The 26512-nt window shown below is 41.8% G+C and overlaps 1 protein-coding gene across 1 annotated transcript in view; it reads right to left on the bottom strand.

Annotated features, from left to right (window-relative positions):
- slc5a10 (solute carrier family 5 member 10) overlaps window positions 1–26512 on the bottom strand; it is a 147990-nt gene that overhangs the window by 100317 nt on the left and 21161 nt on the right. Inside the window, exons 5-7 of the mRNA XM_043711228.1 lie at window positions 18147–18206; window positions 17936–18040; window positions 13364–13469 (exon numbers count right to left, since the gene is read on the bottom strand). Coding sequence (XP_043567163.1) covers window positions 13364–13469; window positions 17936–18040; window positions 18147–18206 — 271 coding nt within the window. The remainder of the gene's footprint in view (window positions 1–13363; window positions 13470–17935; window positions 18041–18146; window positions 18207–26512) is intronic.

Raw genomic sequence — 26512 nt, 5'->3', positions numbered from 1 at the left:
TGCGGGCCGCAGCGACGATGGCCAGTGGGCCGACCACACTAGCCATGGCCTTGCTGCAGGCCTCGATGGACATATTAGAGTGGGATAGGCCTTGACCCCCAGGCGTTTGGTGAGGTGCCTGAAGGGGGTTGACGTCGCAGCCGGGGTTGGGACACGAGCCCAAGGCAGCGGCTACCCCGGCGTAGGTGCGGCTGGGCCCCGCGACCTTCGGGTTCGCCATACTCTGCTGCCGAATGTTAGGCCCCAGGCAGCAGCAGCGACGGTGGAGGCAGGCCTCAGACAACAGCAGCGGTGGAGGCAGGCCTCAGGCGAGTCTACGGTAGGCCTTCAGTCGCAGGGTGGGGGCAGACCTGTTGGGGAGAGTCCCCAAGGCAAGTCCCAGGCAGCCCCAAAATTGAGTCCCAGGCAGCAGCAGTGGAGGTCCTGGGAGGGTCCCCAAGGCAAGTCCCAGGCAGCAGCAGTGGAGGTGGGCCTCCAGCAACAGCAGCAGTGGTGGAGAACAGCTGAGGCAAGTCTGGGCAGGGTCCCAGAGACCAGCAGTGGGAGTGCTGGTCTCTTCTTCTTCTTCTCCTTCTCTTTCTTCCTTCCTGTAGGGCAGCTGGTCTAGGGATAGTCGCCTTCAAGGAGAGTCCTTACGCATACACTCAAATTCAGCAAACACCCGGGTGGCCAGTGACAAACACTGCCCTTCACATCAAAGGGCAGTGCTGTGTGATCAAAACAGTGAAGGGGAGGGTAGGGACTAAATCAAAATAGAGTTGGAGGGAGAAATGATGCACTCCACTCCCTGCGGCGCCCACTTCTCCCTGAACAACTCCAGGGTGTTGGTTGACACCGCGTGCTCCTTCTCCAAGGACCCGGGCTCTAACGTAACTGCGAATTTCCTGTTTATATCTGTCAGCCAGTGCTCCCTGTTTGGACCAGGTTAACAGCCCCAACCAGGGAACTCATATACAATGCCGTCCACCTGGCTGATCTCATTATAATCACTACAGCTGGTTGAGAGACATCAAAATCTAGACTGGCATGGCAATACTTCTTTAATTTATCAAAGAAATCTCTAACACAGGCATGAGAAACATATTCCTGAAATCTAGAAATCTTCTCCAAAGAAGAGACGGGGTTGCTGGGACGATTAGAGCTATCAGGGCTGAAATAGATTATTTTGTCTCTGCTATAGCCACTAAGGGATGTGGAGTAAAGGCAGTTAAATGGAACTCAGGCACAGGAGATCACCAATTTACAAAGTCCAACTTATAAACACTCATACTTACGAACGCAATCCCATATTTTAAAGATCCAATGTATGAACACTTCCTGTGCTTAACGAATGGTGATTTTATATTATTCCGCACTGTATTCTGACTTGTGATCAGACTGCAGCACAGAACCTGTTCACAACCTGAGAAATAGCCTCGACTAATTAGTCATAATCTAACAGAAAATCATGCTTGAGGAGCTGAATGGGCTACTGTTACTAGGTCTTAAAAAAAGAAACAACGTATCCAGAATAAGATTAAATCATTAAACTCAGTTTGTTTTAAGGTCCCACGGGGGACTAACATATGCAGCTAGGTCATCTGTTCCTCAGGCAGTGCAATTCTAGCTGGCCTTGTTGTCACATGATAATGTATCTGCTGATGTTGTTTGCTGTAATTAAATAAAAAGATTACAAATGGCTTCTAGAAATGGCTGTGTCATTCTGAATGGCTAAATTTTAATTCACCAGCATGTGTCTGTTGTATTTTGTAGCAAAATAGTTGCCTTGCAATGCCAGAAAACAAGTTGAGGTAGTTTGCCAGAACCACCCCCAATTTTCCCCCTCTACACCCCATCCCTAAAACTGACACCTCACTGTGGAACAAGTGGCTACATAAAAGCAATTTAACTATTCCAAGACCATAATGTGGCTCAGTGTGTCGTAGTCATGCTTCTATGGCCAGAAGGATGGGGTTCAAGATATGCTGAAGACTTTGACCCAAAGAGTCAAAGTGAACATGGTGCAATCAGATATGCTGTCTTTAGATGAGCTGATAACCTGAGACCTGGGATAGGGTTAAATCCTAACCCAGCTGTCTTACCTGGATCTAAGTGACCTTGACGTACATTTTCCAAAGAGCACTGGTATCCCAGGCAACACCTATCACTCCAGCAACATCATGAGCTTAGATGATCTGGTCACTGCCATGCAAAGCTGTTCATGGGAGCTTGCTATGTGCAGATTGACTACTATATTACACCAGGGACTACAATAAAAAAGAGCAGCAATGACTTCAAAGTTGTGAAAGGCACTACATAAATGCAAAATTAATTTAATTTCCTTTCACAAGCAAAACAAAAATGAAAGTCAAAAGTACTCTGCTAAATACTTGTTCACAGAATCCGATATTTGGTTTCAATATATATTGAATAGCCAGTTCGTCATCACCAAATCTTAAAATGCAGTGATACATAGAGGTTTGATGCTCCAGTCATTACAAACTCAAGATCTTTGAACGCCTAGCAGAATTTTTTTTATCCCAGATTTGGAGATTTTGCTCAGATATACAACTGACCTGAGAATCTCCAGCTCTTTCTGTGCAGGCAATTGCAAACTGAGACTTTGAATTCATTTGAACAACTGACTGGGGTTCAGCTGGTTGGTTATAGGCAAAGTCTTTTGAACCATTAATGTTTGTGTTGGCTCCAAAATTTGTTCTTTCTTTTGAAGACATGCATTGAATCACAATCAACAATAGCGGGCACTGACAGGTCGTAAATGATCTGGTGAGGGAGATATGCCATTGGATTTTTGAAGGGCTGCATCGGTGAAGCATGAAAGCACGAGGAATCTTTATTTGCTGCTGCTGGTCAGAATGAGGTTATGCAGGTATGTACATGCAGATATATTTAGCACTTTTTAAAAATACATTTACAGGATTTGGGTGTCACTGGTTAGGCCAGCATTTATTGCCCACAGTGTTGAGAAATCCACATTGCTGTGGGTCTGGAGTCACATGCAGGCCAGACCATGTTTAAAAAAAAAAATGCATGGCAACTTCCTTCCCTAAAGAACATTAGAGAACCAGATGGGCCTTTCCTGACAATGGCTGCTATTACTGTCTTAATTCCAGATTGTCACTGAATTCAAATTCCACCATCTGCTTTAGCAGGATTCGAACCCAGGTCACCGGCCCTAGCTGGGTCTCAGGATTAATAATCCAGCAAAGCACCATAAGGCTATTGCCTCCACTTGCTTCTTCCTTGACACCAGGGGATGGGTTTTCATTCGAGGACGCCAATCCCAGCATGGGACTGCTTTTGAGTTGAAAACCTGGAACTAGGCGGCACAGTGGCTCAGTGGTTGGCACAGTGGCTCAGTGGTTAGCACTGCTGCCTCACAGCACTAGAGACCGCGTTTGATTCCAGCCTTGGGCAAACGTGTGTGTGGAGTTTGCACATTCTCCCCATGTCTGCGTGGGTTTCCTCCGGATGCTCTGATTTCCTCCCACAGTTCAAAGATGTGCAGGTTAGGGTGGATTGGCCATGGTAAAGTGTTAGGTGTATTAGTCAGAGGGAAATGGGTCTGGGTGGGTTACTGTTCGGTGTGCATTCCTGATGAAGGGCTTTTGCCCAAAACGTCGATTTTCCTGCTCCTCGGATGCTGCCTGACCCGCTGTGCTTTTCCAACACCACTCTAATCTATACTCTTCTGTGTGGACTTGTTGGGCCGAAGGGCCTGTTGCCACACTGTAGGGATTCTAATCTAAATAACTGCCAAAAGGCAGGGACTTGAAATGATTTTTTTTTTTGAGTGGCCCCTTCCTGGATACCTAATCTCTTAAAGAGCTTCTGATACTAGACAGCCAATGGGAGTACCTCCAGCACTGACAAATCAGCAGCCTCGCTTTCAGGGATGAGTGCTGCTTATGTCTCTGGGTAAAGGTGAGGATGACTTGAGGTAGAAGCACTCTCTCAAGACCTTTTAAGGACTTTTTAAAAATTACCAGAATCCCGAGCTGCCAAGCTGCCATTTATTTAAATTTCAAAAATATACTTTATTCATAAAATATCTTTATATACATACATTTGGACAGCACGTCCCACATATAGATGTGTGATATCCTTTCAAAGGCCTTCTCCTGGTACAGGCTGATGAGGCAGGCATCCTCCCCCCTGACCTGCATGTAGGTGATCGTATCCCTGAGGAATGTAAGGCTCTCCGAGATCATCCTGCCCAGTACAGCACAGGCTTGGTTGGAGTGAATCTCTGATCCCAGAGCTGACCTGACTCGCTTGGCGATAATCTGAGACAGGATTTTATAATCCACATTTAATAGTGAACTGGGTCACCAATTTCTAATTTCCTCCCTCTCCCCCTTCCGTTTGTAGATGAGGAGGATGATACCTTTCATCATGGTTTCACACATACTGCTTGCCAGAAGCACACTGCCATACACCCCCAGCAGGTCCTGGTCTATCAAGTCCCACAGAGCTGAATACAACTTGGCCAGTAAGCCGTCACTTCTAGGAGTTCTATTCTTTTCTAAGGACTCGAAGGCCTTGTTCAGCTCATCCAGAGATAACAGCTGATCCAACCTCTCTTGTGCACTGTCCTCTAAGATCTCCATGATAGACTGAGAGGCTGTGCGCTCTGTGGGCCTCATGTCATACAGTCTGGCATAAAAGCATTTGTTGATCCTCAGGATGTCAGACCTGAGCCATCTTTTTCCTTCAGGCTGCTGAGCACAGAGCTCTCCTTGTGGAAGAAGAAACGTGAGCATATCTCATCCTACTCCATGGAGTGGACCCTGTATCAGAAGATTATCTTGGATTATCTCTGAGGCAAATAGCGAGGCTTGCTGAGTCTTCACCTCCTGCAGGTCCTCCATCACATCGACCCCCATTGTCTGCAGCATGAGTAGGTTCTGCATGGTTTTCTGGTTTGGACAATTTTCCATGTATCGCTCTCATCTTCTGAAAACCTTTGAGAATAAAGTCCGCTGGAGACTCAAAGAAGGATTTCACAGTTCTCCAAACTGTGTAATCCCTTTTGAGCATTTCAATGTTTTCTGGGGTCAGTTTTATGTTCCGTTTTCACAGTACCTTGCCAGCCCGCTGTACGTGACAGTCGGCCAGCAGGAGGCAGTGGTCAGAGAAGAACATCGGCTTGATGTCTGTGGATCTGACCGAGAACACAAGGAACACAAAAGGAAATCTACCCTTAAGCGGACAGATCTGCCTGCTCGTGACCAGGTGTATCTATTCTGCACTCCGTCTGCAGGAGTGCCAAAGACATCATGAAGCTTGGTAACTTTAACTGTTTCCAGTCAGGAATCTGACGTTGAGTCTGGTTTGCTGACATATAACAAGACAAGGATGACCAATGGCTGCAAAAGTAGCAGCAAAGGCAAGCCCTTTACCAAAGACCTTTTGGGTGAATGTGTTAAAATTGTAGGTTGGGGTCCAAATGCCCTGCTCTGCTCCATGTCCATCCCTCAGTTGGGTTTTAGATCAAAGACTGTCCTTAATAGACCCTTGAACAGTCTATAAAGTGGGGAGCTGTCAGTCACTCACTCACACCCCAATCCAGCCCATTCACAAATGGTCCAGATGTGGGAAAATCCTCAAAAATATCATAACTGACTGGCAGCAGGAAACTGAGGCTCCTCTTGTCTCCATGTTTTACTGATGCAGCCCTTCAAAAATCTAACAGCATGTCTCCCTCGCCCGGGTGTTTACTACCTGTCCGTGCTAGTTATTGTTGGATGTGATGCAATACACCTCCGCACAATCAAAAACAAAATTTTGGAGCCAAAGCAAACATCAATGGCTCCAAAAGCTTTGCCTGTGAACAACCAGCTAAATCCTGTCACTAGTTCAAATGAATCCAGCGTCTCAATTCGCAATAACTGGCACAAAAAGAGCTAGAATTTCTCAGGTCCGTCATGTATCCGAGCAAGGTCATGTCTGGGATAACAATACAGCTAAAGATTCAAACAATCCTGAGATTGTAATGTCTGGAGCATCATTCATAGTCCCTCTGTTTAAGGAGGATGACCACTCCGATGGATTCCTGCCCTGGGTCAGCATGTGCCTGAAACAGGGACACAGAGCGAGATGTTCCACAGATATTGAGAGTCAAAGCTATACAGTTTGATGGACACATTGCCCTTCATGAGATTATCCCAAACAATTTGTAGAAAGAATGTGACAACTGGACATTTAGAAAAAGAATGGTAAAAATTGAGTGGAATGAACAGGTGTTTGTGAAATGGGAAATCATTCAAATCAAGTTTGACAAACCTTTTTTGAGGATGTTAACTTATAGCATAGATAACGAAGAACTAGTGTATGAGGAGTATTTGGATTTTCAGAAGATTTTTGATAAGATCCCACTTAGGAGGTCAATGGCACTGGGTGGAATATGCTAATATGTATTGAGAGTTGGTTAACAGACAGAAAGCAGACAGAACAGATAAACAGATCATTGTCAGATGGCAGGGTGTTACTAGTGAGTTACCACAAAGATCACTGCTGAGTTCGCATCTATTTCCAATCTACATTGATCATTTGGAAGTGGGGACTAAACGTATTATTTCCAAATTTGCTGAAAATTCCAAAGTATATAAAATATACTTTGTGAGAAAAATGGAAGGAGTTTTAAGTGGACTTGGGCCAGCTAAGTGAATGGGCTGGAACATGGCAGATGGAATATAAATGTAAAATTATTTTGTTTGATAGAAGAAGCAGAAAACCAAAATATTGCTTAAACGGATAGAGATTGGGAGGTGTAGATGTCCAAAAGGACAGGTGTCATGAGTCAATCAAAGTTAGTTCAGCAAGTTTAGTTGGCCAGATGGCTAGTTTGTGATGCAAAATGATACGAACAGCATGGATTCAATTCCCACACTGGCTGAGGTGACCATGAAGCTCCTGCCTTCTCAACCTCATCCCTTGTATGAGCTGTGATGACCCTCAGGTTAAACCACCAATGGTCATTTCTCATTAATGAGTGAGCACCTCTATGATCCTCTGGGACTGTGGTTACATTATCTTTACCTTACTTGACACTGATTGGCTTTAAAGCTGTCTGCTTCACATCTTTCACTCAGTACTCTAGTAGTTATATGATCATGAAGCAGTTGTAGGGTTATGATAAGATTTTGCAGACATTTTCAATCAACTTGTTAAGGCCTCTGGACTTGAACCCGGGCTTCTGGCTCAAAGACAGGACAGAGGCTAGGAATACTGGGATGAGTAACACTTCCTGACTCCCCAAGGGCTGTCGAGCATCAAAAGGCACAAGTCTTGAGTGTGACAGAATAGTCCCCATTTGCCTGGCTGAGTTCAGGTTCAACAATACTCAAGAAGCTTGACACTATCCAGGACAAAGCAGCCACTTGATTGGCACTACATCCACAAACATCCACTCCCTCCAGCATTGATTCTCAGTAGCAGTAGTGCATATTGTCTACAAGATGCTCTGCAGAAACCCACCAAACATCCTCAGACAGCACCTTCCAAACTCACAACTACTTCCATCTAGAAGGACAAGGGCAGCAGATATATAGGAACACCATCACCTTGAAGTTCCCCTCCAAGCCACTCACCGTCCTGATTTGGAAATATATCGTCATTCCTTCGCTGGGTCAAAATCCAGAAATTCCCTCCCTAATGGCATTGTGGGTCAACCCACATCAGGTAGACTGCGGCGGATCAAGGCAGTAGCTCACCATCACCTTCTCAAGGGCAACTAGGGATGGGCAATAAATGTTGGTCAGCCAATGACGCCCACCTCGCTCATATGAATATAAAAATACTACCATAATGCCACAAGAATCCTGGGGCAGATGGTTGGAGTTCTTCTCAAATTCAAATTAACTCACCTGAAGAAGAGAAGAAAAGAAGCCGTGTAGACAGGTAATTTCTCAAACAGTTGCTACACATTTTATTTTCAGGCTAGGCTAGACAGGAAGGGAATTTTTGCCATTCATCAAGGTCACGGATCTGACCCTTGTGATTGCTTCAGGTGTTATGCTCATTCTCAGCATATCTTCTTCAGGGACTTAATAAATCTTGAAGTTTGAAGGCAGTTAAGGGTGCTTATTTGTACTTACATTCGGTAATTCTAAATATCCATTTTAACACGTCTTTGTGACATCTGGTAAGCTCAGAACTGCTAACCTCAAGGAAAATGTTGGAGACGCACCAACTGCAGAAAAGACAGATCGCAAACCATTTGTAAAAAAATTGTCTTCCTTCCCACTCCACCTTACTTTTCCAACTAAACGTGAATGAAGCTTGGCAGGTTTAATCACAAACCTGCTAAAAGAGTTCGTTGGGCTCTTTCCGAAAAGGAGGGAGAAAGAAACAGTTCTTCCCAGTTTGAAAATTAAGATCTCACCTGCAGAATGCAAATGAGCATCAAGGGTCTCTTCATTTTATATCTGCATATATACATTTATATGCACTTAACTGTAATTGTGCACAAGCAAAAACAGCTTTTGATTGGCAGGTCTAATTTATTTTAGTTAAAATTGTTTGAAATCACTTTCTCCACATAAGTTAAATTAAATCTCACCAAGTTTTCTGTCACAATCTTATAAAAGCGGATGCATGTGAGGGGCTGTTGGAGAGAGCAGAGGCGACATGTGTAGATTCTGTCAAGAGGAGAAGGCAAGAAATTTCTTTCTAAAGGCATCACTGGCAGGAGGGGCATTTAATGCCCCTCCCTATTGATCTGTGAAGGCAGTGGTGAGCCTTGTTCTTGAACAGATAGTGGTAGTTTTTGATACAAATAAAAGAATTGCTGAATAATTCCAGAGGACAGGACAATTAAGAATGTATGCTTTCGAAGAGTTACAGCTGTGTTATGGTGCAGCCCATTTTGCCCGTACCAATTTGTTAAATAAGCATTATTACCTGGTGCCAATCTCCTGTTTCCCCCCAGATCCTTGCACATTATTTTTATCCAAATAACCATCCAATACCCTGTTGACTGTTCTAAGAAATTTAAGAGCTGGCAGAGACTATTGATCCTGCTCCACCATTTAATAAGATTATGGTTGATCTTACGGTTGTGGTTGCAACTTCATATTACGAGCTACCCCAATAACTTCTGATTCTCTAGTAAATCGAGAATCTACTCCTGCCTGAATCATATTCAATGTCTCAATTTTCGCAGCTCTCTGCTGAAGAAAGTTCCAAAGACTCATGATCCTCTGAAAGGAAAATAATTCACCTAATCTCTGCCTGGAAGACCCTTTCATCTTTAAATTGTATCCTCTACGTACAAGTATCTCCCACAAGGGGAAACATCTTCTCATTATCCCTCCTGTCAAATGCCCTCAGGATTTTATGTATTCACAACAATCCTCTTGCATGTAAGCAATGGTAAAACTGTTATAGTATACATTCTTTAGACCAGTCATGAGCAACACTCTATCTTTAGGAATGATTGTTTCTGAATATTCCATTCTGGTGGTAAGAGGGATACCCAGCAGATATCCCTGGAGACAAAAGGAAGGGATGGGCATTTGATCAGGGCCATTGTGGAATGTTCAGTGAGACCAGGCAAGGCATAATTGTATCAGTTTATACAGATCACCGCTAATGCTGGTCAAAAGAGATAGCAGAGACTGCATGGACAGAGTAAGCCAGAGGGCTGGCAGTCTCTGTGCTGTGTTAAAGAGCGTGAATGAATTAACTACCTCAATGTTCTATACAGTGAGCATCTGCAGAATAAAGAAGATTCGGGGCAATTTTTCAACAACAGATACCGTTGATTAGAAATTAGAATTGTGCCCAAATGCATGCCCACTGCAACAACATTTGGCACAAAGGTATCACTTGCCTTTCATTTATATACTACCTGTACTTCAAGGGACACTTATGAAGTTGTGGTAGTGTACTTACTCTGAGCTAGCAGACCTATGTTCAAATCCCACCTGCTTCAGAGGTCTGTTATAGTATCTCTAAACAAGTTGATTAGGAAATTATCTACTACCTGTACCTCACAACTGAATGCTAGAGGTTTGAAGGTGAGGTTGCCATGGGTACTGTATCAAAACAAACAGATGCAATGACCCCCAAAATCTAATTCGAAACAAGGCTGAGTATTTAAATAACAAACAGGGGATATTGCCCAAGCCCAAATACCCTTGAGTAGGTAGCTGCCTTCATGAATTGCTGTAGTCTTTGGTGTATGGGGAGACCCACAAAGCTGCTGGAGAGGGAGTTTCAGAAGCTTGACTCATCAACAGTGAAGGATTAGTGATATATTTTCAAGTCTAAATGGTAGGGATTGTAAATTTGGGTGGTAGTGTCAGGGGCCTGGATCAGTTGCTAAAGTGCATCATGTAGATGGTTCACACTGCTACTGCTGTGAATTGTTGGTGAAGTGACTGGTGGATGGGATGCCAAGCAAGCAGGCTGGATGGTGTCAAGTTTCTCCAGCGTTACTGAACCATTAACACATTAGGAATGAAAACAAATTAAGATTAGAAGATGTTCTACAACTTGACGCCCCAAATAAATAACAAATTGATCTTAGTCTTCACTAGCATCAATGTGCTTGACAGGAATAAATTGTTGTAATTTATTTTGTCCCACTGCTGGAACTGTTCTGAGATTATCCTTTCTGTTGCATATCCCACTGTTGGATTCATTTCCCACTATATCATGAAGGAGCAATGGTGGGTGACCATGCCTTTCCTACAAAACCCACCTGCTTTGTGATTAACAAACTGATCAAATTCAGTTGAGGATTCTCAGTAACTCCTTGGTCGCTCTAAAGAAAGGATTTGCTCTGGTTAAGGATTTCAGCCAACTGGGCTATTTAAAAAGTTTTGGACAAAGCAAGGCTTTCTTTGGCTAAGATCAGATGGAGCTTCATCCTGAGTACTAGCTGTTATGCAGTCTCCAATAAGCTCATCTTGTAGGGTTGTCTTTTGGTCACGGTGGTCTGCTAGACAAGACAGGATATTTATGAGAGAATCCCTAATCTTCCTCAGTTCCTGGCTGGGTTGATTAAACCTAACAAAGTTGATAACTTCATTACACCCAAGACTAAAGTAGATCTTGAGCACTTTAATTCATTCTTCACCTTTTGCTGTTTTGCTCACATCTCGAGTCAGCATCAAATTGAATCATCAGTGTTGCCAACGGCGTATAAAAGCAAATTAACCTGACCCTTGGTTTGGAAGCAAGGCCTGAGGTGTACAGTGCTGAGCAAACTTACCCACTGAGACCCCCATGGTCTAAAGGGGCTTTCGAGACTTACTCATCTTGAAAGCAGCACCAATGTTATACTGACAGGTAGGCCTCCGTCAGGCTTTCCCCAAGAATTTGTTTTATGTTGCTGATTGCTTAGAATTATTCCCACCATCAATCGGGGCACTGCATTTTATGAGGTCGTATTGACTTTGTACAGAGAGAGAGCGAGTAATTCCTTCGCACCGTAATCAGGAACCTTTCTTTAATGAGATGTACTGGAATCATTTAGGAGTACACAACTTGAGTATTGCTGAGCAACGGATATAGTTCTTCAAAATCTTTTGTCTCGCATTCATCAGAACAATTTGCAAGAAATGCCAAAGTACAAAGGTAAAACTGCAACACTTCTGACAAAAACAGGGTGTGCTGGATGAACACAGCAGACCTGGCAGCATTTGTACAGGAAAAAAAAACAGAGTCAGCATTCCCATTCCAGTGACCTTTCATCATAACATTTATAACTGTCAATCATCATCTGACTGCTAGTCTCCATAGCAACGACTCTACCAATCAGCATCCCTCTTGTCAACCAATCAAAACTCTCCTTCCAGATAGTATAGATGTTGTATTCCATTTACATTAGTGTCTCTGATGAGTACAAGACAAAATAGCTTCAACAAAAAGTGTATATATTGCCAAAAAGATGATACAGAGTTAAGTAGGAGAGGGCATTCCTAGAATCGTACTGGCTTGGTCCTTATTCCAAATGTGTCCGCACATTGGCAAATGTCACTGACAACGTACCCCATTCTTTAGCATAATGGGAATTATCCTGTAATTGTAAGATTGCTTTGGAAACCTCCCTCTGTATTTAGACACCAAATAGACAAATAATTACAACAGCTGGAAAATAACCACCCTTGGAGCTTTGCATAAATTTCATAAAAGACAAAAGTGGATTATAAGCAATACAACATTGTGAGCAGGAAATAATAACAGGATAAAGTGTAAAAAGATCCTTAGAAAGGATTGAACTACATCAACACCACTAGTTTGAATTGTATTATTATATACTTACATCCTTCATTAACATTTACAGAGCATAAAGAAAACTTACTGTTTTGATTGAATGAAAACATCAACAATTTGTGTTTATATCATGTGTTTAACATCTTCCAAGGCAGTTATGGGAGCATTGTGAAACAAAATTTGACACTAAGCCACATGGACAGGTGACCAAAGGCTTGGTTAAAGAGCTAAGTTTTAAGGACCACTAAAAGAGCAAACAGGTGGAAAGGTTTGAGTTTTGTCAAGTTGAAGGCACAGCCAGCAATAATGGAGTAAGTAAAACCAGGTACTGTATTCACACAAGGCCAGAATTAGAGAAGTATGGATGTTGAAGGGCTCTGGGACTGGATGAGATACCAGAGATAAGGAGGGATGAGAACATGGAGGACATTGGGATAAAGGATGAAAATTTCATAAATGGGTTGTTGCTTGAGACCAATTTGAGTAAAGAACAACCTCCTACACCACGATGGTTAGATACATTCCTGGGGTTCATTTCCAAATAGCCCTCCTAAACTTTCCCACTATTGGTTCTGCAACACACCAATTCTCAAGATGTCCAGTTTCCCTCCACCAACTGGAAAGTGAAAAGACTATTATCCAATTGGATGATCCTTGGCTGTGAGTCAAACTCTTCTTTTTCCCTCATCCAATAATTATTAACAGGACAAAATGTCTCAAAGATGTTTTTCATAGCAAAAACACTACTAACCGTCTTTATGATTCTACCCTCTCTCACCGCCGTGGAATGGAAATTAGCCCCTAAATTTATGGAGCTTCCAGTGCAATACTAGCGGATTGACAACTCTTACTTGCCAAAAAGAAAAGACACAAAGACCTCAGGTACAAGTCCAACTTCTGAGCAACTTCTTCTGCTTGGGGACCAACTTGTTGCTGGGGGTGTGGAGGAAATCCTGAGATATTCAGCACAGTTGCAGTAACTGAATAGAAATTCTGGCATCCCTCGACTGTCCCTGAAGGGAATCAAAATGTTTTTTCTTCCCAGTGACTGACTGGCCTACTGTGATCTCGCGCAACTTTCTACAAATGCATTTTACATTTCTAGCAGATTTATTTTAAGAGGCGAGTGCCTTGTTACCTGCTATAGTGTAGAGAGCTGTGACGACCAGCATCAGAATTGTCGACAAGTAGAGATTCCATCCAAGGCACACTTGCACAAACAAGGCTCCTGAATACAAATCTGTCTGATGAGATAAAAGTGATACATTATTGTGCAATTGAAAACCAAGGCATCGTGCATATAGACTGAAGGTGAAATGGTTGACAATGACAGTAACCTTAAAAGGCAAGTTAGAAAGGTTAAAGGAAGATAAGGAATGCTCCTGATCTCTGTCACCTCCTCCAGTGCCACAACACCTGCAGATTCCAGATTTCACTCACTTTGGGTTTTTGTGAAATCCCACCATTGGTGTGTGTAGTTTTAGCCAACCTGTGTTCCCTCCTCACTTCCTCCTTCTATGCAATCCGCTTTGATCAAGCTTTTGCCAGATCTCATAACATCCCCATTTTGGTTCATCATCTGTTATTTTTGATTGTGTCTACCATTGTGCCTTGGGTAGGTTTCCTACATTAAAGGCACTATGTATCCAGAAATGAGGGTCTACAGTCATGTGGAGAAAAATGGACAAGTTGAGTGAAATAACTCCACAGAGGCTGGGATCCCATCACCAAGTCATCCTTTATTTACAGGGAGAGTCCTTGACACTGATCCAGCTCCCTCTGAGCCAACTCTGAGTGAACAGGATGTCTGACACTCCTGTTTTATCTGTCAGCCAGGGCTCCCTGATTAGACCAGCTTTGCAGCCCCAATCAGGGAGCTTATAATCTATGAGGTCCACCTGGCTAACCTTGTTACAATCACTACATCTGGGGGTATTCATCTTTACGTGGGGAAAGTTATGAGTGGACTTGACAAAACTTTCAAAACCATGAATGGTTATGTTGGGGTGAATACTGAGAAACTTTTCAGTGGGTAATAACTAGTAATCTGTTTCCAGTAACTAATGGACAGAGATGTAAGGTAATTAGCAAAAGAGGATATGTAAGAAAATTTATTTTATTTTTTCACACAGAATGATTATGAACTGGAATACACTGCTAAACTTTGAAATGGAATTGTAAGTATTTCAGGGAAATGAATTGAAGACCACAGGGAAAGAACTGATGAATGGGAATAATTAGAAAGCTTTGCCAAAAAGCCATCCATAGTGAAAATGAGCTGAAAGCCCTGATTCTGTGTGGTATCATTCTATCACTATTATCACTGCATTCTACTCTACGGTTTTTCTGTTAGGAACATGTGTGTTCTGTAGAGAGAAAGCATTTCAGATCTCACAGATAACCAACAATTGTACAGACTTTGAAGATAGAATGGCTCCTTCTGTATATACAACTCGGATTTATTTTCCTTGATCAATGGGACAGACATTTGAGAAAGAAATCCCTTATAATCTCCAGTGCTAAAGGCAGTCTTAAAATGAACTAGCCAGAAGGCCTCTATGATTAACAGGAATGGAATTGAGATCTTCTGAAGCAACAGGTTTCAAATAACATGTTTGGGCATCAATACTAGTTCACAAAGTATTTAATCATAAACAACAGACATACAAAACCCTTCGCAAAAAGAGGAAGAACAGTGCTTTGGGAGACAGAGATTCTATTAATGTGACAAATTTCATTTGAAGAGTCATCATTGGCAGGAACTACTTAGTTTTAGTTCATGACCAACAGGAACAAACTCCACATGTTATGGTGCAATGATTGTCGTCAATTATATAGCTGGTTGCACAAAATAAATGCAGCATATTTTCAAGAGAATAAAAGCTGGAGCTAAATCGAAGCTAATCTCACTTGCAGTCACTCATTAGGCACAATGTGAGAAAAGAGCCAGGGTCAAGATTAGGAGGACCGCTTTTATACACAGTGTGTTGCCATGATCTAGAATGCAATGTTTGAAAGGCTGCTGGAAGCAGATTCAATCATTACTTTCGAAAGAGAATGGAATGCGCACTTGACAATTTACAGAGCGATTTGGAAAGATGTGGGAATACTGAGATAACATTCTTTCAAAAGTCCAAGCACAGGCACAATTGGCCAAATACCTGCTTCCTGCACATTTTGATTCCACACTGACAGGGGGTGGCGGGGGGGTTAATAAACCTCCTGAAGTGTGCCAGCTGCCAATTGTCAGTTCTCCGAGGTTTCTGCATGAGACATAGGAGCAGAGGGAGGCTGTTTGGACCATCGAGCCTGCTCCATCATTAAATGAGATCATGACATGATAATCTTCAACTACTCTTTCTTGCTTTATGCCATAATCCTTGACTCCCCCAGAGATTAATAATCTCAACCCTGAATATATCTAACAATGCAGCCTTGACAGCCATTTGCGGTAAAGAATCCCACAGCTTCATTATCCTTAGAGAAAGGGAATCCGCCTCATCTCTGTCTTAAATGGATAACCCCTTAATCTGAGATTATGTCCTCAAGCCTGCTCTGCCATTCTATAAAATCACTGTGTTACATCACTGCAAAATAATGGAATGGCAAATGCTCGGAACAAAGAGAATATTTGCGATCTAATCACACCGCCAGTTAGTACTGTTTGGAACTGACATCTGAGCAGGTGAAGAGATAGCTCTGGACAGTAAAAGACCACAATACATTTATAATCACAGGAGTGCAAGCAGTGACTACATTCATTCCAGTTTATCCTGATTGCTCTCAAGTTGCCTTGCTTATTTCCTATCATTGGGTGGGCAGCGCCTTGTGGCTAACTGGAAGCATTTCATAAACAATGAACCTTGGCCTTGCTATACACAACATTAGAAATACTGTCATTTACCTGTGCGTATGTGTGTGATGGAGACAGCACGTGTGCATTCTGTCTCAGGGCACATAAGTTACCTGCATCTGACTATGCCTGGCCAGTTTGCCAATGTACAGATGGCCATTTTGATGGTCACCTTTGTATTCAGGCCAATTATTCCGGAAAAACTGTAAGGCAAGCTACGCTGAGCCAGTCTCAACTGGTATTCTATTGGCAAATGCACAATGAGACTGGCATTAAAGTCACTGGCAGTGATCATGCACAGTTGGCCTGTTCAGAAGGCACTGGTATGTGGCAGAGGATTGGAAGCAAGGGAAGCTTCTTTCCGAATGTTTACTATCACCTGGTTAAAGTTGGAAATCTAACTGCAATCTTCAACAACTCAAGAGTTATTCATGCTAAAATTACTTACTTTTAGTTGGCAACTAATACTGTAAAAGCATAAGGTTAATTCAGAGAGCCTTATTCTGGCTCAAACTAGCTGTAATATGTCTGGGTGTGTCATGACAAACGAGATCGACAGAAAGTGATTTAAGTGTAATATAATTTGCAGAAGGTGTGTCTGTCTACTCACCTTTCCCTTTCCCACTCCCATTGCATTCTCTCGCCACAGGGTGTGACAATTCTGGCAAATTCAGGGATGATTTACCTGGCTGTTTTGACTTGTACGAAGAAATGACATGTCAGTCAAAACCCAAATATATTAAAACTGAAGGAATGTGCTCTCCAGCTTTTTCTAGACTAACACAGAATGGCTTATTGCACAATAGTTGTGCTTAAGAAGAAAACTGCATTGATGATGAAGCTTGAGGTGGGGATGATTTTCTCATGAGCTGCGAGAATGTTTCCCCTTGTTGGGGAGCCTTGGATAATGGGTTTCAAAATAAAGGGGCTCCCGTTTAAGATGTAAAGATTTGGTGACTCACAAGATGAATTCAACTTTTCTACACTGAGGCAAAGCAAGCATTGATTTACCATCCGGGCAAGTGGGAAGCATTCCACCATAACCCTGGCTTGTGCTTTGTAGATGGTTAAAGGGGTTTTGTGGAGTCAGGGTGTGAATTACTTGCTGCATCATTCCCAATTTCTGATGTGTTTTTGTAGCCACAGTATTTATGCGGCTGGTCTGGTAAATGGTGACCCTTGCGTGTTAACATAGTCTGTTGTGATATAACATGATTATTTAGTGTCTGTGTAATCCCACATATAAGAAAATCACATAATAGCAGTACCATTTCAACCAATGGGATTGGAATCACATTGCAGCCAATACAGGTAAGAAAAGTTCACATCATACAAATAATGATTTAAATTCTTCAATCACATTATAGTCAATTAACATTGGAGAAACATGCGTTTCTCCGCATTGTGGGAGATTCAGTACTGGTAATGCCATTGAATATCAAGGACAGATGGTTAGATTCTTTTTACAAGAGAGGTGGTCATTGCCTGGCATTTGTGCAGTGGTAATGAGACTTGAAATTGGCAGCAAGTCTTGGAAACAAAACTGGGATTGGACTGTGAACTTCAGTGGGAGAATAATCGGTCATGGTTAAAAATAAAAGTCAGCCGATTCACCATGAGATGGTTTCATACATGTGGTACAGACCTTGCTGTGCCTTAAAAATAGTGCTGTCGACTCTGAGATAAACAGTCAAGTCTATAAGCTGCAGCATTGAGCACGTGCTGCACTATTGGAAGAGCCATCATTTGAATATGATGTTAGACTGAGGCACCAGCTGCCCTCTCAGGCAGATGTGAAAGATTCTGCGACCATTTTTAAATAACAGAAACGCAGAAAGGGAAACAATATTTGCTTACAGATATCTTGGTGAATACAGACAACAGAAGTGATAGGGCAGATAAATACATCCGGATCCTTTCCCCGCCAAATCTCTTTTGAAGGTATTCAGGCATAGTCACTATCTGTGATGAATAATTTTGAAACAAAGGCACATTAGCATAAATAAAGCTAAGCATTTGCTAAACTTCTGTAATAATGTTATTTGTAAAACACATCAGATGTACTTACTCCAGATGATATATAGACAGGCACAAATATCCAAGCCAGCATTAAAAGCACATAGGTGGCCTGTTAAGATAATTACATAGTAAGTCCCTGACCAACATTGATTATTACTCAGTTATACAGTTATATGAAAGGTCACGCAAGTGAAAATTAACATGTTTCTCTTTCTACAGCTTTCGCAAAACCTGTTGACTATTCCCAGTATTTTCTGTTTTGGTCATAGAATCACAGAATCTACAAGTGTTACAGTGCAAAGGAGGCCATTTGGCCCACATGCCTGCACTGGCTCTCTGAACATACTGACTTTTTAACCACTCTCCTACCTTTTCGCTGAGCCCCTTTGCATATCATCTCTATTTAAATAAGCTTCTAACACTCTTGAATGCCTGAGATGAGCGTGCTTCCATACATCTCCAGACAGTGCATTCCAGACCCTAACTACTCCTTCTGTGGGAAGAGGCTTTTTCGTGCTTTGTTTGTTCTGGTAAACATGTGGGGATTGTGTTGCCATTTTGAACAAAATCTGTTACTCCACTACAAACTGTAACAAAAATTATACTCATTTCAAAAAACATGTTATTCTGTTTAAATTAAATTATATATTGCAAAAACAAAGCCTGAATAAACCATCACAATTGGGAAGGGTTCTAAAATTTGTAAACAATTTCTTTGGTTTATTTAAGATTAAGAACTTGTTGCACCTTGAGCAATATGGGTGAAAATGGGCTTGTCATAAAAAATAATTGGAAAGCAGTGTCAACCCATCACTTGCAACACAACCTGAACTGACTGGAAATGACTGTTCAGAAAATGTACAAAGTTTTTTCTCAGTTTGTGAGATGTAATGTCATCAATTTTTCAATAAGCTCTGAAATTAAAAAAAAGACAGTCCAAACCCTATGAAGTCTCCTTGAAGGTCTATAGACAAATTTAATTATGGGAACTCCCAAAAGTGATTAGTTCATCTGTGGGGCACAGCTGGTTTTGTAAGCAGCACCTGTATTATTGAGATCACTGTCAAAGCAAGCACATAAGTTGATGAAAATCTGCATTGTATACAACATGCATTTTAAATTCAGCAACTTTTGCAGCAGTGATGCTGACTAAGCCAAAAAAGTCCAAGTGCAGTGGAACAGGAACATAGCACACAGTGAGGCCATCTACCCCATCTTGTCTGTGATAGCTGTTTGAAAGAAACTTATTCCCTTGCATTTCCTCCCTCCATGACCCCACAAATATTGCCTTGTCAGGCATGTAGGAATGTGCACTTTATATTTCTACTAATCTGAAAGGTTAGTTAGGCTTCTGTTGTAGTAAAGAATTTAGTTTATTAAAAATTGAGTCAGTTGCACATTAGAATTTGTTTTGCAGATCATTCTGCTGTGACGCTTGTTTTGTGAATACAACTTCACTGGAAGTTGATTGACAAATTGGGGGCATGTTTCTAAAGCACAAACTTTTAAAGCATTTATTGGTTATAATGCTATTTCAGCCGTATTAGTTCAAATGATGCTGGTATTATGCGATTTTCTTATAACACGGGGCTGCACAAGAACAGAATAACTGTGTTATAGCAGAACCGACTGTATTGTTAGAAATTGAGAGATTGTTTGAAACACTTAAATTAAGGGAATTGAGTTCCACAGGGAGTTAGGGACCACAAATCTTCTGTTGGTTCTTTCAGTGGGATGTCGATGCCGTCTGTCCTATTGAGACCGAAATGAAAGTGAGTTGATAAAAGTATGAGGCAGGACAGTGATTACTGTATCTTTCATCTTCCTGCCATGAGGAAGAGCTGTCCTGCCCAGAAATCAATGAAACAATTTAAACGGTCATTTAAGGACCTATTCCATTATATGTTAGCTACAATAGATGCCCCTCCCCCCCCACCGGTGAACTCTGGTAGCCTCCTTGTGATACTGGGGTGTAGGCTTCCATTTGAGCATCTTCAAGCCCACAAAGGGATTATATGATGAAAATGGTTGACCCGCAGCAAGCTCTCAGGCCAACTTGCCTATGCCTGCTGCCCCATGAGCCCATTTACCTGTTTGGGAGGGGAGCCTGTCTTCATCTTCACAGTGCAGTCCCAGCAGTGACCACAGTTACCAGTGGTACTGCTGAGTCTACTGAGCTTCCAGCTCTCCAATTGGTCAGGAGCTTTGGGTGACAGGCATTTGTCCTTTAAAGGGATAGAAGCCCCAATGGAAAATAATTGGTTTATTCATTTCGGGAGAGCCGAAACATGCTGTCTTGAATCCTACAGATGGCCAAGGCTGGATTACTGTCTGATTTTGGGCACGTTGTCAGGGCCTCCATCATGATGAAACAATTCTAGCCCTGAATTGAGCATTGAGATCATGACTGACACTCCAGTACAGTAGAGAGGAAACGCTGCAATATTGGACGTGTCATCTTTTGGAGGAGAAAAAATTGAAGTCCTGCCCACTGTCTCAGCGCCCATGGCATTAAATATGACACAATATTACTTTAGAATATAGCAAGGGTGTTCTCCCTTGTGTCCTGGTTAATTCGTATTCCTAAATCTGGTTATTATCACATTGCTGTTTGTTAGAGATGGCTGTGTGCTGTTACGTTTTGTACAACAAAGACTACACTTCAAAAGTATTCTACTGCCTGTAAAATGCTTTGTCACTTCCAGTTGCTGTGGAAGGGACTATATAAATGTAGATTTTGTCTACACTGCCAATTTTCATTTTCAAATTCAATGGAAAATAATGATGGCCTTTGGCATATATTAATTCTACTGTCAGCCGACATCCAAATTTAAAATAAAAACTGAAAGTGCTGGATAAACTCAGCAGATCTGGCAGCATCTGTACACAGAGAGAGAAACAGAGTTAATGTTTTGAGTTCTGTATGAATCTTAGAATCATAGAACTGTACAGTACAGAAAGAGGCCATTCCACCCAAAAAGGCCATTCCACTGGCTCCTATACCCAGCTAGTCCTATTCTCCAGCCCGATCTCCACAGCCCTCTAACATCATCACATTCAAATATATATCCAGCTCCCTTTTGAAACCTCCTATGGAATCCACTCTCCCAGGCAACACATTCCAAACTCTAACAACTCTCAGAGTAAAGAAGTTGCTTCTCATTTCATTCCTAGTTGTCTCGTTGACAAACTTGAAATTGAAACCATTAGTTACTGACATCTTGGCTAACATGTGGTAAGGAAAGCCAGGGAAAGCCTGACATCGGTGGTGGGCAAGTTGTTGGAGGAAATCCTGAGGGATAGGATTTACATGTATTTGGAAAGGCAAGGACTGATTAGAGATAGCCAGCATGGCTTGGAGTGTGGGAAATAATGTCTCACGAACTTGATTGAATTTTTTTAAATAAGTAACAAAGAGCATTGATAAAAGCAGAGCAGTGGACATGATTTATATGGACTTCAGTAAGGCATTCGACAAGGTTCCTCATGGGTTAGCAAGGTTAAATCTCATGGAGTACAGGAAGAACTAGCCATTTGGATACAGAACTGGCTTGAAAGTAGAAGACAGAAGGTGTGGTGGTGGAGGGTTGTTTTTCAAACTGAAGGCCTGTGACCACTGGAGTGCCACAAGGATCGGTGCTGGGTCCTCTACCTTTTGCCATATATATATATATATATATATATATACATATATATACATACATGATTTGGACGTGAACATAGGAGGTATAGTTAGTAAGTTTGCAGATGACACCAAAATTGGAGGTTTAGTGGACAGTGAAGAAGGTTACCTCAGATTACAACAGGATCTTGACCAGATGGACCAATGGGCTGAGGAATGGCAGATGGAGTTTAATTTAGATTAATGCGAGGTGCTGCATTTTAGAAAAGCAAATCAGAGCAGGACTTATACACTTAATGATATGGTCTTTGGAGTGTTGCTGAACAAAGAGACCTTGGAGTGCAGCTTCCTAGCTCCTTGAAAGTAGAGTTGCAGGTAGATAGGATAGTGAAAGTGGTGTTTGGTATGCTTTCCTTTATTGGTCAGAGTATTGAGTACAGGAGTTGGGAGGTCATTTTGCAGCTATACAGGACATTGATTAGGCAATGATGGACTATTGTATGCAATTCTGGTCTCCTTCCTTTTGGAAGGATGTTGTGAAACTTGAAAGGGTTCAGAAAAGATTTACAAGGATGTTGCCAGGGTTGGAGGATTTGAGCTATAGGAGAGACTGAATATGCTGGGACTGTTTTCCCTGGAGTGACAGAGGCTGAGGGGTGACCTTATGGAGGTTTATAAAATCATGAGAGGCATGGATAGGGTAAATAGACAAAGTATTTTCCCTGGGGTGAGGGAGTCCAGAACTAGAGGGCATAGGTTTAGGGTGAGAGAGAAAAGATATGAAAGGAACCTAAGGAGCAATCTTTTCACACAGAGGGTGGTGCGTGTATGGAATGAGCTGCCAGAGGAAGTCGAGGAAGCTGATACAATCACAGCATTTAAAAGGCATCTGGATGGGTATATGAATAAGAAGGGTTTAGAGGAAAATGGGCCAAGTGCTGGCAAATGGGACTAGATTAGGTTAGGATATCTGGTTGGCATGGACGAGTTGTACTGAAGGGTCAGTTTCCGTGCTGTATATCTCTATGACTCTATCTTCTTGGATTCTAAAGATTTACTCTGTTCTTCTTTCCACTGATGCTGTCAGACCTGCAGGGTTTCTCCAGCACTTCCTGCTTTTCTTTTATTGCAGATCTCTGGAACCTCAAGCACCTTTGCTTTTGCCTGAGTGTCCAAATTTGAATATTGTTGAAAAGGAAGGGATGCTAATTAGGGAACTTGCTTTCGCCATGGCAACACCTCATCCAATCATCGATTTGCAAACCAATCAGCACCGTTTTCTCCTGGACAGTAAATTGTTTTTGAAATTGCTTCGAAATTTGAGCAAGACAAAAAACTTTGGAAACATGCTTCTCTTTTTAACATTCCCCTGAAAAATTGGAAATAAGTCCCTGTTCACACAGTATGTGCATTGTTTGGAGAAATACTATATACACAGTGAACAAGACAGGGCTTTATTGCTGGTTGAGTTTATATGGTAATATGCCAATTTTTTTTTAATAATAAGGTTTTTGCTCAAGATTTATCCAGTGATTTATGGGTGTATTACTGGGAAGTAGCATTGATGTCATAACACCTTTGGATGACGCATCAGAGGTTCTAAGAAAAAATTATTGAAGCCACTTAAAATTACTAGGAAGGATTCAGAGGGATAGGAACAAGGACTGGCAAATGGGATGAGATGAATTTAGGATAACTGGTCAGCATTGACGGGTTGGACCAAAATGTCTGTTTCCGTGCTGTACATTTCTATGAATCTATGAATTGGTACTACAATTCTAATTAGTGCAGATTACCAGCCAAATAGATTGACACAACTTGCACCAAGCAATTCACTTACAGCAGTGATCTTCAATGAAGCACTGAGTATAAGTTAAAGAAATCCTATTTGAGGAACCTTTTTAGGAAGGGGAGCAAGCAATGTTTAGGTTCCCTGGGAAATCAAGGAATTCCAGAAAGGATCTGAATGGATTGGGAACAATAAGTCCAAGTGAAGCTTGTGAATGAGGAAGATCTTGGGAAACAAATGCTGATCTTTGTTTGCAAATATTGTATAGAATGTGTCTACAAATTTCCATCAGAAATAGGAAGCTGCTCCACCACGGCTGATCTCTCTCTCTGTCTCTGTCTCTCTGTCGTATCTTTATTGGGTAAGGGCTGTCAGTCATTGTGGGACAAAGGGAGAAGCAACTTTGAAAACCTATCTTGGGCATTATGTGATTGAGCCCATATTGTTAGCATTCAGCACAATTTAACAACACATGCTAAGTAACACCCCAACCCCGCCACCACCCCATTTCAGATAATGTTCTACTTTAAATCCACTTACCCACCCCATCTGCATATCCTTAGTATCAAATATTTATCGATCTCAGTCCTGAATACCTCTCAACTACTGAACATCCAAACCCTCTGGGATAGAGAATTCATAAGCCTCATAGTCCTCTCAGTGAAGTAATTCTTCCTCAACTCAGTCTAAATGAACACTCCATATTCTGATATATGATCCCCATGCCTAGACTCCCCAGTTTGGGAGAATTAACCTCTCAGCAAAAAGAATTTGCTTTTATGATAAATCTAACTGATCACTTCTTATCATTTGATGCTGGATTGTTAATACCCTAAAACATTATCTCAGAGCTATTGTAATCAAGTTACCACAATTGTAAGACTACATCCAATGTATATAAAGCAGCTTTTAAATGCATAAAAATCCTGAATGTTCCTTTAAAACATGTGCACAATTGTACTATTTCTAGTCCAGTGTGGAAATCAACTCCATAATGTTTGAGGATCATGATCTAAAAAGGCAGATACTGCTTACTACCTCTCCATGCTCGTTATCAGTCTGCCAGTTGTGCATGCTTTTGGGATTGGGCCTAGTTATAAACCAGCACTAACTTAAACTAAGTTAACTTTTTGGTCAAGGGACCAAGTAAGCAATGAAATAAAGTAAAGGGAATAACCATCTTCCACATTTTTTCCTTGGAGAACTGTGGATGCTCCAGTCATTGGATACATTCAAGGCTGAGACTGAATGGTTTTTGGACTCAAAAGAAATCAAATGACAATGAGATCAGGCAAAAAAGTGAATTTGAAGCCAAAAAGCAATTATGACTGCACTGAGTGTGCTATGATCCCAGCTGATGGTAATACTTTGGACAAGTCAGTTCCCAGAGTCAAATCCGACTTGATAGATCATAAATTTCATTATTGCAGTTTGGTTACTGTTGTAGTCAGTTACTGAATATATTCACAAGAGGCTGCCAATGTTCTTCTAATAAAAGAAAATCAAAATTTATTTAACACGTAAGAAAAAAAGAACACAAACTATTTCTCTAAAGAACTAGTTGAAACATTTTATTACACGTATCAAAAATAAAGATATAACCCTTGCACCCTCAACAGCAACTTGACATATACTCATACCTCAATGAAGGGTCGCTCTCTTTCCATTTAAAGTCCCCTGTTCAGTTGGTACAGCCATACTTGGTATCTTTCTGGCAAGATTTTCATTTTTTTTAAATCATTGAATCTTGCTGAGATGCATAAACAAACTGCTACCAGAGCTCATGCATTTCTTACGTAGATTCACTTAGCTCCTCTTTGGTTCCTGAAGGTCTTCTCTTCCTAATATTTCATCCCTGACTGTTCTGGGTTCTGCTAACACTGGACTTTTTCTCTGAAGTAAACTTGCAGTCTGTCTCGAAAATGTCACCCTACTCCTTGGCTTTCTGGATGATTTTGGTCTACGAAAAAAGAATTGGTTTCTATCTCTGTCTCCCTGTGTCATAGGATACCTTGTTGCTATGCAACTGTCCCTCACCTTTCTTCTCTTCTGTTTTTATTGTTAAGAAGCTGAACTAAACACCACTAGGGTTTTAAAAGCATCATTTAGATACATGTAAACAAAACTTTGGATGCCTCACTACCACTCACAGATCTCAAAAGTGAAACTAAAACAATGTCCTTCCCTTCTTAACACACAATGTGGAAACATATATCAGCTTAAAGCTTACATGTTCACTTTAGAACCCAAATTTCCAAATAATATTGGATCATAAGTCTTCATCACAAATGGCTGACCAGCCTTGAAGTGCCATATGATATTTTATTATTCATTTGTGGGAGGTGGGCGTTGCTGGCTGGCCAGCATTTATTGCCTGTCCCCTCATTGCTGTTGAGAAGATGAGGGTGAGCTGCCTTCTGAACTGCTGCAGTCCACCTGCTGTCGGATGACCCACAATGCCATTAGGGGAGGCCATTCCAGGATATTGACCCAGTGACAGTGAAGGAACAGCAATATATTTCAAGTCAGGATGGCAAGTGGCTTGAAGGGGAATTTTTAGGGGGTGGTGTTCTCATGTATCTATTGCCCTTGTCCTTCTATATGGAAGTGATCGTGGATTTGGAGGGTGCTGTCTGAGGACCTTTGGCAAATTTCTGCAGTGCATCCTGGAAATAGTACACACTGCTGCTGGGAGTGGTTGCTTTGTGGATGTGGTGTCAATCAAGTGGGATTGCTTTGTCCTGGATGTTGTCGAGCTTCTTGAGTGCTGTTGGAGCTGTACCCATCCAGGCATGTGGGGAGTAGAACATAGAAGAATACAGCGCAGTACAGGCCCTTTGGCCCTCGATGTTGCGCCGATCCAAGCCCACCTAACCTATACTAACCCACTATCCTCCATATACCTATCCAATGCCCGCTTAAATGCCCATAAAGAGGGAGAGTCCACCACTGCTACTGGCAGGGCATTCCATGAACTTACGACTCGCTGAGTGAAGAACCTAAC

Source organism: Chiloscyllium plagiosum, chromosome 21, assembly GCF_004010195.1.
Source record: "Chiloscyllium plagiosum isolate BGI_BamShark_2017 chromosome 21, ASM401019v2, whole genome shotgun sequence".
In the NCBI taxonomy this organism is placed as follows: domain Eukaryota; kingdom Metazoa; phylum Chordata; class Chondrichthyes; order Orectolobiformes; family Hemiscylliidae; genus Chiloscyllium; species Chiloscyllium plagiosum.
The sequence above is the reverse complement of the archived record's forward strand: the minus strand, read 5'-3'. Positions and strand labels throughout refer to the sequence as shown.